We start from the raw sequence: 15,521 nt of genomic DNA, 5'->3' as shown, positions 1-15,521 counted from the left end.
TGAATAACTTTGAGAGTGCTTTCATCTCTGTTTCCAGTTTCTTGTTTGACTGTTAATATCTTGGAGACACTTTCAGCCTGAAATCATCTTCACTGATCAGAGCTTCACAAAATAAGACACAACATAAAGAAGATAGAAGAGAAACTAGATTTTTGAATCATTTCACATTTGTAGATCTTTATATATTAAACATTTCAGAATATTTCCTCCTTGTAGTGAGAATATTTATTTTCATTCATTACCCTAAATATAATAAATGTGATCAACCTTATTACTATGTAGATACTGATACACATCAGAGCTGTTGAATTTTAGCTTGTTCACTTTGTTCACCTGAAGCTTCTTCACCTCAACACACACACATCTACATCCATTTTATTGAGACATGACATCATGATTTTAATGTGAAGAGAAAGAGAAATCATACTGTTCAACAGAGATAAACGCACACACCACGTTTATACAGCTATTTCAGTGATAACATAATACATTCCCCTAGCTCCCAGGTGTCAAACACACGGCCCGTTGGCCAACAGCGACCCACCAGAGGGTCTAATCTGGTTCATGGGATGAATTTGCAAAGTGCATAAAGTACATTGACAACATTAACTACAATTTTTCCAAAATTATTTCCAAGGAGTCACACAGTTTTAGTGAGAGTTGTGGACATAACAACAATGAGACATAGAAATAAACAGAAATTACACATTTTTTAAGGAAATGTCTGATTTTTCATAACACGTTTCTTAATAGTGTAGTTTGTTAAATGCTAAAAAAAAATGAGAAACATTTGTAGATGTCATTATCTCTAGGTTAATATAATTCTGTGTTTGTGGTACAGCCCCTACAGATCAAACTGGGCTGAATATTGCCTCTAACCCCAACACTATCCTAATCGTAACCTTAAGCCTGAAACCAATTCTAAACCCTCGAGGAGCCTTGTAAAGAAGAGAGGACTGACTAAAATGTCTTCACTCTGACAGTAGAAAACTCAAACTGGTCCTCAGAAAGATAGACACACACACCACATGATTTCCAGTAAAGGTTCAGGGTGGAGCTCACCTGACCAGGTGATCAAGGGACGAAGTGAAAGTTCACTCCATTTTGATTCAGAACAAAAGGAGGGAAACTGACTGAAGCACGGTGAGTTTTAATCTTCTTCTTCTTCTTATTCTTCTTCTTCTTCTTCTTCTTCTTCAACAGTGATTAATCAGTGATTAATCAGTTGTCGTTCTGCTGCTTTTATTACTTTATAATTTATCACTTCATGTTCTCAGTTGGTGAGTGTTTGTAATATTATGTTATGCACTGCTATGCTATGTTATGTTATATTGTGTCATATGATATTTTGTTGTGTTATATTATAGTTAGCTAACTGCGTAGTTAGCAGACAAATGTAGACCATAACTTAGAAACATAGCTGGTCAAGTAGTTGAGATGGTGGAGAGCCACATGTACTTTGAACTCATCCTGCACTATAAACTGATTTTTGAACAACACCTCATTGTCATTCATTAATGCCACTGACTCTCTGCCAACCACACACTCAGAGCACTTTCAGTTGCCCCACCCCCTGTTAGTTGGTGTGTAGGTGTAGTGGTGTGCATGCAAACGTGTTTGAGTTTGACAAATTTTTTTGGTCTCAAAAAGAGGACATGTCTGATGCTAACGCTAACTTTTCCTTCTTTAGTTTGTTGGAATTTTGTTGCTTTGTTAAAGCTGAGCTAAATGGCTAATATACATCATAGAATCATTTTAGTTCAGTTTGAAGCTTAATTATCGAATATGCTATGTAATGCTATGCAGCTTTTTAAGCTGACTCTGTTCTAAAAGTCTATCAGTTATTTTTTACTTGTCAGAGCTTGAACATGTTCCTGTGCTTTTCTGACCATAGCTATTCTAATATAAACAAGTACTTATTTTAACTTCACAGAAAAATCTTTAATAAGACTACAGTTCCTATCAGTCTGTGACCAACCTGGAGTACTGAAGTTGATGTAAACTCACTGAGTGTTTCTGGTTTATCTCTCAGACTGACTGAAGGTCAGAAGATGGCGGAAGAGGAGGACACAGTCAAGTTTCCCTCAGATACAAAGTAAGAGAACTACTACTAACTTGTTCATGACTCATTTTAATCACTTCTGTCAGTTCCAGGATATTTTCTGTCCCGGTGGTTGATTGAGTTTAATTGAAATGCATTTGTTATTCCAGCTGTTCACCAAAGTTTATTCAAGCTACAGCTATAAATTGAAGGTGGTCTTAAAGACTGCAGAGTCTCAGTTTTAATTTCAGAGTATTCACTTCCAACCTGGAGTAAATCTGTAGGAATTAAAAACATTTTAATACACAAACCCCTATTTTCAGAGACTGAAGTTATTGGACAAATTCTCCTAATCATAAATAAAATGCTAATTTTAACACTGTGTCCAGAATCCTTTGCAGACAGTGACTGAAGCCTGAGTCCATGCACATCATTACAGAATAGGTTTCTTCCTTTGATCTGCTGAGCCTGGTCTTTACTGCAGCTGTCTTCACTTGTTGATTCTACCTTCAGTTTTGTCTTTTAAGTGAAATACGTTTAAATTAGGTTAAAATTGACTTAACCCCTGCAGAATATTCCACTTCTTTACTTCACAAACTCCTGGGTTTCTTCACACCATGTCTTGGCTCATTGTCCATCTGGGCTGTGAAGCACCATCCAATCATCCTTTTTCATTTGTCTGAATATCTCTCTACTTCAGAATTTATCCAGTGCGTCTGTCACATCATCGATAAACACAAGTGACTCTGAGCCATTGGAACTCATTCCTGCTCATGATCTCACTGTGTTCTACAGATGATGTTGTATTCTTCAGATCAGAAGTTGTTCCAGGTCTTATTCAGACTTCAGATCCTCAGATCCTCCCTCATTGTTGTCTTCTATAGATGTTCAGGAATATTTATGTTACACACAACTGTCCAATCACATTTGAGCCTCCAAAGATGCAGGACTATGTTTATAATGTTGTAATTTTCTCAGCCTACTGAAAAACAAAAATGACAGTTCTCATGTTATGTCATTAAATCTTATCGTATTGTAATGTGTCATATTATTACATACTTGTTTCTGCAGAGGTCAGTACCACAGACGGAGAGCAGAGTCTACAGTATCCAGCTGTCTGTCCATGAAGAGTGACCAGTCCAAAGAAAGACCTCCAGTCTTCAGTGAAGAACCTGGACCCTCAGACACAAAGTAAGAGACTGTTCCTACTGTAAACTGACCTGATGGAAGATGATGATTTTAGGATGAAGCAGAAATGTTCTGCTGAAAGTGTGTTTGACAACCAGAAAGTACTAATGGTATTTCTGTAGCAAAACACCTGAGAACCTCAATTTCAGAATGCCCACTCATCAATATTCAGATATATTTGTCCTAATGTTGAAGTGTGTAAAGATTTACAGCTGGGTACTAGAGGATGGATTGAGCTGCAGTAGGCATCCTCCTATAGACAGTGTTGTGCAACTAGCCAGTATAGTTGGAATGTGATCTTTGTCTGATCAATAGTCGTACCAAAACATATCCATATTCAGCTTCATGGAACCGACATGTAAACATAAATGATGTTAAAGGAACAAGTGTGAAGAAAAAACAGCTAAGCAAAAAGTCTTAGGTCAACTTCAGCTGGGTTGGAGTGGTTGGTCTTGTTGGAGAATTGCAGTAGTGGCAGAGGCTGTGGTCTGTTGACTGTACTCGGCCATTCAGAAGCTGCTGAGAATAAACCATTAAACTTTGAAACCCATGCTTCTTTAATCATGAATAAAAACATTTGCTGGTGGCTTCACCGTGTCTCAGATGCATACTGGTGATACTAACAAGCTAGGCTAGCAAGTTACCCAGTCAAAAGCCAGCTACCAGGCTAGCCCTGGCTGGATCTTCCTTTCCTCTGATTGTTCTGATTGAGGGCCCACAACAACAGTCAGGATCCTGATTGCTTTGGACAGCTGTGGTGCCTGCTCTACAGGTGGACACTTTTCCTTCAGTGTCTCCCATGGCCTCTTGGCTTACATTGTCTGTCATCTGTCTTCTCACTATGGCTCAGTCCCCTGGAGTTGCCAGCAATACTTTGTATAATACTTTGTACGTGTTTCCATTGAAAGGTGAGAGCATAAAAGTGTTTTAGCGACATTTGAAAGGTTTTTCCAAACCCTTTAATTATCACACTCTTGCAGCTGGTTCACCAGCTATCTTATAAACCAAGTTCAGCAAGTAAAGACTGAAAACATCTTGTCTGACCCTCTCACCATCACTAAAGTGGTGCCTTGAGGCTTCATCCTGGGCCTATCGCTGTTCTCCATCTATATTAAGCCAAGAATGCTGGCAGTTCCAAGATCCACTTATACGCTGATGATATCATTTTATTAACAGAGGGCCCTTTTCTCCACTCTGCGGCAACCACGCTACAACTCACCTCCCCTCTATTGAGCAGTATTTTCATAGCCTTCCTCTTCTCTTCAACAACAAGAAGACCGATGTATTCTTTTTGACCGGAAAGGATGATTCTACCTTTGCCCCTAAAATCTTCTTTGACTCTGAGCCATTGGAACTCATTCCTGCTCATGATCTCACTGTGTTCTACAGATGATGTTGTATTCTTCAGATCAGGAGTTGTTCCAGTTCTTCTTCAGACTTCAGATCCTCAGATCCTCCCTCACTGTTGTCTTCTATAGATGTTCAGGAATATTTATGTTACACACAACTGTCCAATCACATTTGAGCCTCCAAAGATGCAAGACTATGTTTATAATGTTGTAAATTTCTCAGCCTCCTGAAAAACATCAAAGTTAAAAATGACAGTTCTCATGTTATGTCATTAAATCTTATCGTATCGTAATGTGTCATATTATTACATACTTGTTTCTGCAGAGGTCAGTACCACAGACAGAGAGCAGAGTCTACAGTATCCAGCTGTCTGTCCATGAAGAGTGACAAGTCCAAAGAAAGACCTCCAGTCTTCAGTGAAGAACCTGGACCCTCAGACACAAAGTAAGAGACTGTTTCTACTGTAAACTGACCTGATGGAAGATGATGATTTTAGGATGAAGCAGAAATGTTCTGCTGAAAGTGTGTTTGACAACCAGAAAGTACTAATGGTATTTCTGTAGCAAAACACCTGAGAACCTCAATTTCAGAATGCCCACTCATCAATATTCAGATATATTTGTCCTAATGTTGAAGTGTGTAAAGATTTACAGCTGGGCTACTAGTGGATGGATTGAACTGCAGTAGGCACCCTCCTATAGACAGTGTTGTGCAACTAGCCAGTATAGTTGGAATGTGATCTTTGTCTGATCAATAGTCGTACCAAAACATATCCATATTCAGCTTCATGGAACCGACACGTAAACATAAATGATGTTAAAGAAACAAGTGTGAAGAAAAAAATGCTAAGCAAAAGGTCTTAGGTCAACCACAGCTGGGTTGGAGTGGTTGGTCTTGTTGGAGAATTGCAGTAGTGGCAGAGGCTGTGGTTGGTTGACTGTACTCGGACATTCAGAAGCTGCTGAGAATAAAACATACCTTTGCCTTTGCCCCTAAAATATTCTGTGCTGATGACTCTGGTTGGACTTGTCCCTCTCTTGCACCACTGACATTAAGCACTTGCAGTCAAAAGTCAAAGCTCGTCTGAGCTTCCCATACTGGAATAAGGCCTCTTTTACTTTTTCAGTCAAATACATGCTGGTTAAAATTACCATCCTGCCTATATTTGACTATGGTAACACCATCTACAGGATGGCATCTCAATCCACCCTCAGCAAACTTGACACTCTCTATCATTTTATCTTCCATCATTCACAACTCACCACTGTGACCTGTGTAACCTGGTAGACTGGACATCCCTCCACACGATTCTCTCACTGGCTTCTTTATAAAGCCATACTTGGTAAAACACCTCTTTACCTCTCCTCCCTTCTGCACCTCTCCTACTCTTACTCCTTCAATAAACTAAATAAAAATTTAAAGTTCAATAAACTTTTCAAACTCATTGTCTCCAAAACCTACACTGTCTTTGGATGCAGCTCCTTCCATTTGCTTCAGCACGTGACTGGAACACTTTACAAAACAACCTTGAACTCACTGTCCTAACATCGTTCACTTCTTTTAAACAAAAGCTGCAAAAAACTGCAGTTGACTGTTGCACCTGTTGAATACTTGTCACTCATACTTCTGTCATTTTTGTATCGTATTTGTTTATTAACCCTATGGTCTTCACTTTTAAGACCCTCTGGTATCCCTTGGGTCAAATTGACCCAGGACATGTTTCGTGTGTTAAAAACAATTCTAATATCAAATTTTACCTCATAAACCATTAACATATATATTGTCTTTATCTCAATTTCAAAAAACTGAGATAACATACATGTTTAATGATTGCAATCAGTCTCTACTAGAACACAATTAACAATGGAAGCGTGACTACTTCTTTTTGTCATAAGGTAAGCATTGCAGTCAAGTATGACCTCTGGCTTACGGTCCACTCTACTACTTATCGCTCCATCCCTGTGTAGAGTGCTCATGAGCACCACATTTTTTCCTTTTTTTGGTATGTAAGATACCAGGGCAGTGTTGGCTGTGAACATGAAGTTGGAGGAATAGACTGGCCTTTTCTTCACAGCCTCAGGTGGAAGCTCCGTCCTATTTGTCTGGACTGTTCCAACCATTGTCAGCTTTTGAGAAGCTCCCGTCCTAGGCTGTACGATGGAAACAAATTGTCACAGGTAATGTTGTGGTCACTGAGGCCTTGTGACATATCTAGCACCACTCGTGTCCCCTGGTTTCTTTCAGCAGCTCCTCCTACTGGCTTCCCTGTATAAATTTGCATGTTCCATGCATTAGATGAAACAGCATCACAGGCAGCCCAGATATTGATGCCATACCTTGCTGGTTTTGAGGGCATATACTGCCTGAAAGGGCAGTGGCCTCTAAACCCCACAAGCTGTTCGTCCAGTTACATTGGGCACAGGGTTATGAAGACAGGGAAGCCGGTTCACCCACTGGTCCCACACCGTGCGGATTGCTGCCAACTTGTCCCCCCACCATCTAACGGGTCTTGATTCCCAGTTGTCAAATTTGAATACATGGAAGCTCCTCAGAGACATTGTGGCTCTAAAAATTGCTCTGTTTGCTGTTTGTCTGTGTATGCGGGTCAAATGACCTGAAGACCATATGAAGGATGTAAATGTGTGGGGTATAGTAGCATGTGTGCTATTTTGTTTTTGTTTCTTTGTACATGTTTGTCACAGAAAATAAGCTAAGACCATTGAGTTTCAGGTAGAAAAAATGTATACTTGTACCATTTTTCTTCTTGTAAAAATCTGAAACGGGTCAATTTGACCCGAATACCATACAAGGGTTATTTCTTTAAATGTTATAACCTTGTTTTTACTTTTTAGCTTCTAAGCTCAGTTCTGAACTAACTCAAGCTAAAACAGTGAAGGACAGAATCAGCTCTCTTTAAAGGAAGGCTTTTACTGTGAAGTCTCTGCAGGGAGTGTTGAGTTTGTATTAACAGCAAACAGCAGGTAGATCACTCAGTGTTTAATCAGACAGACAGAAAAAGCAGTTTGTTGGTGTTGTTGAAAGCAGGAGAGTCAATTCAAACTCTTCCCCTTCTCTGTGTGCACCTGAGCTTCTGGACAGTGATGTCAAATGTTGATATTTTTCATAAACAATGTGCAAATGATTTTAATGATGAAGAAATGTGTTGACAGAGAAAGGAAGAGGAGTCATGTTTCTGTAGAGGAGCAGCTGTCCTGTTGTGCTTTGTGTCAGGACGTCCTGAAGGATCCAGTCTCTACCGCCTGTGGACACTGGTTCTGCAGACAGTGCATCACCTCACACTGGGACCAGTCTAATTCATCAGGACACTCCTCCTGTCCCCAGTGTGGAAAAAGAGCCAGAACAAGTAAGACTGTACATTTGTGCTAAACCTAACCCCTCCCCTAAACCTAAAAATTCCAAAATATCCAAAAATTCACAGTGATAGTTCTACAAAGAAAATCCACTTCAACGAAGGGAAACCCAAAATCTCCTAAGACAACGTGCAAAGAAAATAAACAGGCGAGTTACCTTAGCTTGAGGCTGTAGTAAACCGTGGGCATGAAAGGCTGGGGTAACTGCCTATCAGAACAGACAAAACACTGTTGCACAGGACAAGCGAAGGCACAGACAATATATATATACAAATGGGGAACAGGTGGAAACAATTAGCAATCAGGCACAACACACTGGAGACACACAAGGCCAGGGAAGGGCAAGTGACCTGAAACGAGAGGAGAGTTACTTTTCAAAATAAAACAGGAAATCATGAGACACAGACTGAACAAAAACAAAACTTAAATATTCTTAAATATTACAGAGAGGAAGAAACAACCACACTGATCTGTTACATGAAGAGTTGCAGAAAAGCTGCTGTCAACACTGACACGACCCCTCAGAGGCTGATACAACAACAAGCATTTCTAATGCTTCTAAAACATTCTAACTCTTAAAATGAGTTTTCTGTTGTTTGTGGCTTCAAACAGGAATGACTGTTTCTTTCTGTCTCACATCTGTTCTTCTTTCCAGCTGATGTTGGTCTGCAGGAGGTTTTAGATGAACATAAGATCAGCCTGAAGAGGAGATGTGAACATGTGACTGAAGGAACTGATGTAAGAGGAAGAGGAACCCTCCTCAACAGGATCTACACTGAGCTCTATATCACAGAGAGACAGAGTGAAGAGGTTAATACCCAACATGAGGTGAAGCAGCTTGAGACAGCTTCCAAGATGAAGGCCCTACATGACACTCCAATCAGGTTCCACGACATCTTTAAAGCCTTACCTGAACAACAGAAACACATCAGACTGGTTCTGACCTACGGCGTCGCTGGCGTTGGGAAAACCTTCTCAGTGCAGAAGTTCACTCTGGACTGGGCAGAGGGTTTGGAAAACCAAGATGTCAGTGTGGTGATTGTGCTTTCGTTCAGGGAGCTGAACTTGATCAAAGATGAGCAGTACAGTCTTCTCAGGCTGCTCCATGTTTTCCATCCAACATTACAGAAGGTCACAGCAGAGCAGCTGGCTGTCTGGAAACTTTTGTTCATCTTTGATGGCCTGGATGAAAGCAGACTTTCACTGGACTTCAACAACAGTGAGGTTGTGTCTGTTGTCACACAGAAGGCATCAGTCAACGTGCTGCTGACAAACCTCATCAAGGGGAACCTGCTTCCCTTGGCTCTGGTCTGGATCACTTCCAGACCTGCAGCAGCCAATCAGATCCCTCCTACATGTGTTGACAGGGTAACAGAAGTACGAGGCTTCACTGACGCCCAGAAGGAGGAGTACTTCAGGAGGAGGTTCAGTGATGAAGCGCTGTCCAGCAGAATCATCTCCCACATCAAGACCTCCAGGAGCCTCCACATCCTGTGTGCAGTCCCAGTCTTCTGTTGGATCACTGCTACAGTTCTGGAGCACATGTTGACTACAGAGCAGAGAGGAGAGCTGCCCAAGACCCTGACTGACATGTACTCACACTTTGTGACGGTTCAGACAAAGAGGAAGAAGAACAAGTACCATGAGGGACATGAGACGAGTCCACAGGAGCTGATGGAGACTGACAGGGAAGTTCTTCTGAAGCTGGGGAGGCTGGCGTTTGAACATCTGGAGGAAGGAAACATCATGTTTTACCAAGAAGACCTGGAGCGCTGTGGTCTGGATGTGACAGAGGCCACAGTGTACTCAGGAGTTTGTACAGAGATCTTGAAAAGAGAGAGCGTGATCTTCCAGAAATCAGTCTACTGCTTTGTTCATCTGAGCATTCAGGAATTTCTGGCTGCAGTCTACATGTTCCACTGTTACACCAACAAGAAGACAGAGATTCTGAAGGACTTCCTGAGGAAAGGCCACCAAGACTCCACTAAGTCTCTGGATGACTTCTTGTATGGAGCGATGTATAAATCTCTGGAGAGTAAAAATGGTCATCTGGACCTGTTTGTTCGCTTCCTTCATGGCCTCTCTCTGGAGTCCAATCACAGACTCTTAGGAGTTCTGCTGGGTCAGACAGACAACAGTCCAGAAATCATCCAGAGAGCCATCAACAGGCTGAAGGAGATGAGGACTTTAACAATGTCTCCTGACAGAAGCATCAACATCTTCCACTGTCTGATGGAGATGAACGACCTCTCAGTTCATCAGGAGATCCAAGAGTTTCTGAAGTCAAAGAACAGATCAGAGAAAGAACTCTCCATGATTCACTGCTCAGCTCTGGCCTACATGCTGCAGATGTCAGAGGAGGTTCTGGATGAGTTGGACCTGAGTCAGTACAACGCATCAAAGGAGGGACGACAGAGACTGATCCCAGCTGTGAGGAACTGCAGAAAGGCTCAGTGAGTCCTGATCATTGACACAATCAATCAGATGTTCATCAGATGATCTCCTCACTCTGTTTCATACTCATTCAGTCTGGATCTAGAATGGATATTATCTGATTTCATGACATATGACATATGACATATATTTTCTAATCACAGATTAACTGGACGTGGACTCTTAGAGACTCACTATGAAGTTGTGGTCTCAGCTCTGAAGTCCAACCCTTCCTATCTGACAGAGCTGGACATGAGTGATAATACCCTGAAGGAGTCAGCAGTGAAGCGTCTGTCTACTGGACTGGAGAGTCCAAACTGTAGACTGGAGACTCTGAGGTCAGTTCACTGACTGGAGCTGTTGGAGGTTTTCTTTATTTATTCACTTCAGATCATTGACTGATGTGTCAAATGTTCTTCAGTTGCTAAATGTTCAGTCTTTCTAATCAGAAAAAGATTCTACTTTTTCTCAAATGTTCTGTTTTTCTGAACAGCTGAAGAACATTGACTCACAACAAGTCTTCTAATTTTTCACAATTGTCCATCATCAACTTTTACTCAGAACATTTCACACATTACTGAAACTCCCCAAAGTATAAGTGGCCTCCTGTCGTAAAACAAGTCCTGGTAAATGTGCTGCTTTAGTGCAACAGTCCATTCACTTCTCTGCTGATGATAAAAACTAAATACACAGTCACAGACTGTTACTGATGTTGTTGAGTCAGACTGATAGAAGGCTGCTGCTCTGAGTCAGGACAAAACACATCATACATTTAATTGGAGCTCACTTTTATTCTTCATTCAGTTTGAAGAGCTGCAGTTTGTCAGAGATCAGTTGTGATTCTCTGGTCTCAGCTCTGAAGTCCAACCCCTCCCATCTGAAACATCTGGACCTGAGTAACAACAGCCTGAAGGATTCAGGAGTGAAGCAGCTGTGTGGTTTTCTGGAGAGTCCAGACTGTAGACTGGAGACTCTGAGGTCAGTTCACTGTCTGTTACTGTTAGGTGTACTAATTCATCTTCATCCACAACTTTCCTCCATAAATCTGTATATGTCCTTTAGTTCAAGACGAGTGTTTGTTGCAGAAACTGTAAAAAGTGTCCACTGTTAGTTGTTAACGTCAATGAAGCTTAAAGGCTGTTAGGACACAGTAATGTTGAGCTGCACATTTAAACCCTGAACACATCTGACTGTATTATTCATGAATTTATCAACGTTATTCTTTTATTCTTTGTTCAGTTTGAGGAGCTGCTGGTTGTCAGAGATCAGCTGTGATTCTCTGGTCTCAGCTCTGAAGTCCAACCCCTCCCATCTGAAATATCTGGACCTTAGAGAAAACTTCCTGAAGGATTCTGATGTGAAACAGATTCTTGATCTTGTGGAGAGTCCAGACTATCAACTGGAGACTCTGAGGTCAGACTCCATGTTTTATTTGTGTGCTGAGATGAATATGATGGTAAAGTTGTGGTGACATCAGGCTGATATTCTACTGATCCACACTGAGGATCTTTATGGTAAAGTCTGATTTCTTCTTCTGTGGTTTAGTCTGTTGACTGTGGCAGAGCCATGTTGAATTCCACATTTCAAAGCTTCATAGAAGAAGAAAAATTCTCCCCTGGATGATTGACTCTGAAACTCTTTATTTCCACCTTAAAGTTTGTCAGACATTGAGAACAGAACTAAAATCATTTCCACCACATCAGACTGGAACTAATAAATGTTCAATATCTGCCTGTGGAGTCTAGTGATGATTATAGTGACATATTCAAAGCAAACACCATCAATGCTCCAGAAAATGAGACTTTGTTTGAATTCATCCTGATGTGTTTGTTTTCTTTGGAAACTTGAGAATCTTCAGTGGAATCAGAAATAAATGTATCTGCACAACATGAGTTTGTAGAGATGGAGCCTCTGGTGGAGCTGTCAGAGTTGAGAGCTGAAGTCACTATGTCTCTATATTGTGAATAATATCAATGAGAGTTCTGCACTTGTTCTGTTTGACTGTTTAAAGCTGCTTCCTGTTGGCTTCAGATGTTTGAAGTTTACATTATATGAACTTGTTCATTCTGAACCTTTACCTCTGAACACATGATGGAACTCTGAGTGACTTCAAGCAGGAACTTTATAAAATCACATCTTTTATTCTTTATCCAGACTGGAGGACTCCAGTGTTTCAGAGATCAGCTGTGATCCTCTGGTCTCAGCTCTGAAGTCCAACCCCTCCCATCTGAAACATCTGGACCTGACTGGAAACAGTCTGAAGTATTCAGATGTGAAGCAGCTTCTTGATCTTGTGGAGAGTCCAGACTATAAACTGGAGACTCTGAGGTCAGACTCCATGTTTTATTTGTGTTCTGACATGAATATGATGGTAAAGTTGTGGTGACATCAGGCTGATATTCTACTGATCCACACTGAGGATCTTCATGAATCTATAAGATTTCACTGTGAAGGAACAAAACATCTTAAACGTGTTCATTCTGAACCTTCTTCAACTCTGAACACATGATTTCAAGGAGGAGCTTTCTAAACTCTTTCATTATTTATTTAGATTGCAGAGCTGCAAGATGTCAGAGATCAGTTGTGATTCTCTGGTCTCAGCTCTGAAGTCCAACCCCTCCCATCTGAAACATCTGGACCTGAGTAACAACAAGCTGAAGGATTCAGGAATGAAGCAGCTGTGTGGTTTTCTGGAGAGTCCAGACTGTAGACTGGAGACTCTGGAGTGAGTTCACTGTCTGTTACTGTTGTAGATCTGATATGTTTAATCACCAACTGAATCTAATTCATCTTCATCCACAACTTTCCTCCATTAATCTGTAAATGTCCTTTAGTTCAAGACGAGTGTTTGAAGCAGAAACTGTAGAAAATGTCCACTGTTGGTTGTTAAAGTCAGTGAAGCTTAAAGAGGAAATGAAGCACTCAATCAAATAAACAGTATGTGATACATGGATTTCTGCTCTCATTTATCTTAGTGGTTATAGTCAGATAGTTAAAGATGGTTAAAGATACATTTAGTGAAACACACTCAGTAAAGTATGCATAAAACATGCTAGCAAACAATGAACAGGTAGCATTAGCCAAGAAATACAAGTTCAACACGTCTGTTTACAGCTAAATCTGACATAGAAACATAACTGTTTGGTACAAACACTATGGACTCCAACAATCTTCTACTTGAGTATGTCTCTCCAAACAGCAGCTTACCAGTAACCGTTGCCCAATTCTCAACCCAGCAGAAAGCACATGTAGCCTCAATATTACTGTTGCAGTATAGTCATCAGATGGAAGCTTGGTTAGAAGATACAGCAGATAAATGACAGACATAGATTAGAAAGCAAGAAAAAACATTATTAACACTTAGACCTGAAAGCATTCACAGAAAACTTGCATCAGTCCTGACACTGATTACTACATCTTTCATTCTTTATTCAGACTAAAGAACTGCAGTTTGTCAGAGATCAGCTGTGATTCTCTGGGACCAGCTCTGAAGTCCAACCCCTCCCATCTGAAACATCTGGACCTGAGTGACAACAACCTGGAGGATTCAGGAGTGAAGCAGCTGTGTGGTTTTCTGGAGAGTCCAGACTGTAGACTGGAGACTCTGAGGTCAGTTCACTGTCTGTTACTGTTGTAGATCTGATATGTTTAAACACCAACTGAATCTAATTCATCTTCATCCAGAACATTACTGTTCCTCAAACTGAAGACAAGCTCATTTCAATAACTGTATAATGTTGATGCTTCATTCCTGCTCAACACACACAGATGAGATCATGTGTTCAGATGCAGGTGTTTGAGGTGTGTTTAGTGTCTGAGCTTCCTGCTGTTTCATCATCATTCACTCACATTTCATTTGGAGTCAAACCTGCTGTGATCCATGTATCAGTCCATTCTCTCTGAACCACAGCTGCTGGAAGGAGCTCACACACCTCACACTGTCACATATTACTGTCTGTAGAAGACATGATGGAGATCCACAATAACACAAGGACAAAGTCACTCAGACATGTCTGAGGAGATTTAATCTACATCTTTATTTATTTACTCAGATTGGAGAACTGCTGGTTGTCAGAGATCAGCTGTGATTCTCTGGTCTCAGCTCTGAAGTCCAATCCCTCCCGTCTGAAACATCTGGACCTGAGTAACAACAACCTGAAAGATTCAGAAGTGAAGCAGCTGTGTGGTTTTCTGGAGAGTCCAGACTGTAGACTGGAGACTCTGAGGTCAGTTTACTGTCTGTTACTTTTGTACTATTAATCATCAACTGAATCTAATTCATGTTCATCCACAACTTTCCTCCATAAATCTGTAAATGTCATTTAGTTCAAGTTTGTAGCAGAAACTGTAAAAAATATCCACTGTTAGTTGTTAAAGCAGTGATTCAGAACCATTTTACGTAATAAATTTATCTGGTGAATAAGTAATGTTGAGCTGCACATTTAAACCCTGAACACATCTGATTGAATTATTGATTTAATCTACATATTTTATTATTTATTAAGGTTGTGGAGCTGTAGTTTGTCAGACATCAGCTGTGATTCTCTGGTCCCAGCTCTGAAGTCCAACCCCTCCCATCTGAAACACCTGGACCTGAGTGACAATAACCTGAAGGATTCAGGAGTGAAGCAGCTGTGTGGTTTTCTGGAGAGTCCAGACTGTAGACTGGAGACTCTGAGGTCAGTTCACTGTCTGTTACTGTTGAAGATCTGATATGTTTAATCACCAACTGAATCTAATTCATCTTCATCCACAACTTTCCTCCATGAATCTGTAAATGTCCTTTAGTTCAAAACAAGTGTTTGTAGCAGAAACTGTAGAAAATGTCCACTGTTAGTTGTTAACGTCAATGAAGCTTAAAGGCTGTTAGGACACAGTGATGTTGAGCTGCAGATTTAACACCTGAACACATCTGGCTGAATTATTCATGATTTAATCTCCATCTTTTATTCTTTATTCAGGTTGTGGAGCTGCAGGTTGTCAGAGATCAGCTGCGATTCTCTGGTCTCAGCTCTGAAGTCCAACCCCTCCCATCTGAAACATCTGGACCTGAGTAACAACAACCTGAAGGATTCAGGAGTGAAGCAGCTTCTTGATCTTGTGAAGAGTCCAGACTATAAACTGGAGACTCTGAGGTG

The 15,521-nt window shown here is 40.8% G+C and overlaps 1 protein-coding gene across 1 annotated transcript in view; it reads left to right on the top strand.

Annotated features, from left to right (window-relative positions):
- Window positions 1-4,909: 4,909 nt before the first annotated feature.
- Window positions 4,910-15,521, top strand: part of LOC124995453 (NACHT, LRR and PYD domains-containing protein 12-like) — a 31,548-nt gene continuing 20,936 nt past the window's right edge. Inside the window, exon 1 of the mRNA XM_047567833.1 lies at window positions 4,910-5,023. Coding sequence (XP_047423789.1) covers window positions 4,956-5,023 — 68 coding nt within the window. The 5' untranslated portion in view covers window positions 4,910-4,955. The remainder of the gene's footprint in view (window positions 5,024-15,521) is intronic.

The sequence above is a fragment of the Mugil cephalus genome, chromosome 18, assembly GCF_022458985.1.
Source record: "Mugil cephalus isolate CIBA_MC_2020 chromosome 18, CIBA_Mcephalus_1.1, whole genome shotgun sequence".
Taxonomy (NCBI): domain Eukaryota; kingdom Metazoa; phylum Chordata; class Actinopteri; order Mugiliformes; family Mugilidae; genus Mugil; species Mugil cephalus.
This window is presented reverse-complemented; position numbering and strand designations above follow the sequence as displayed.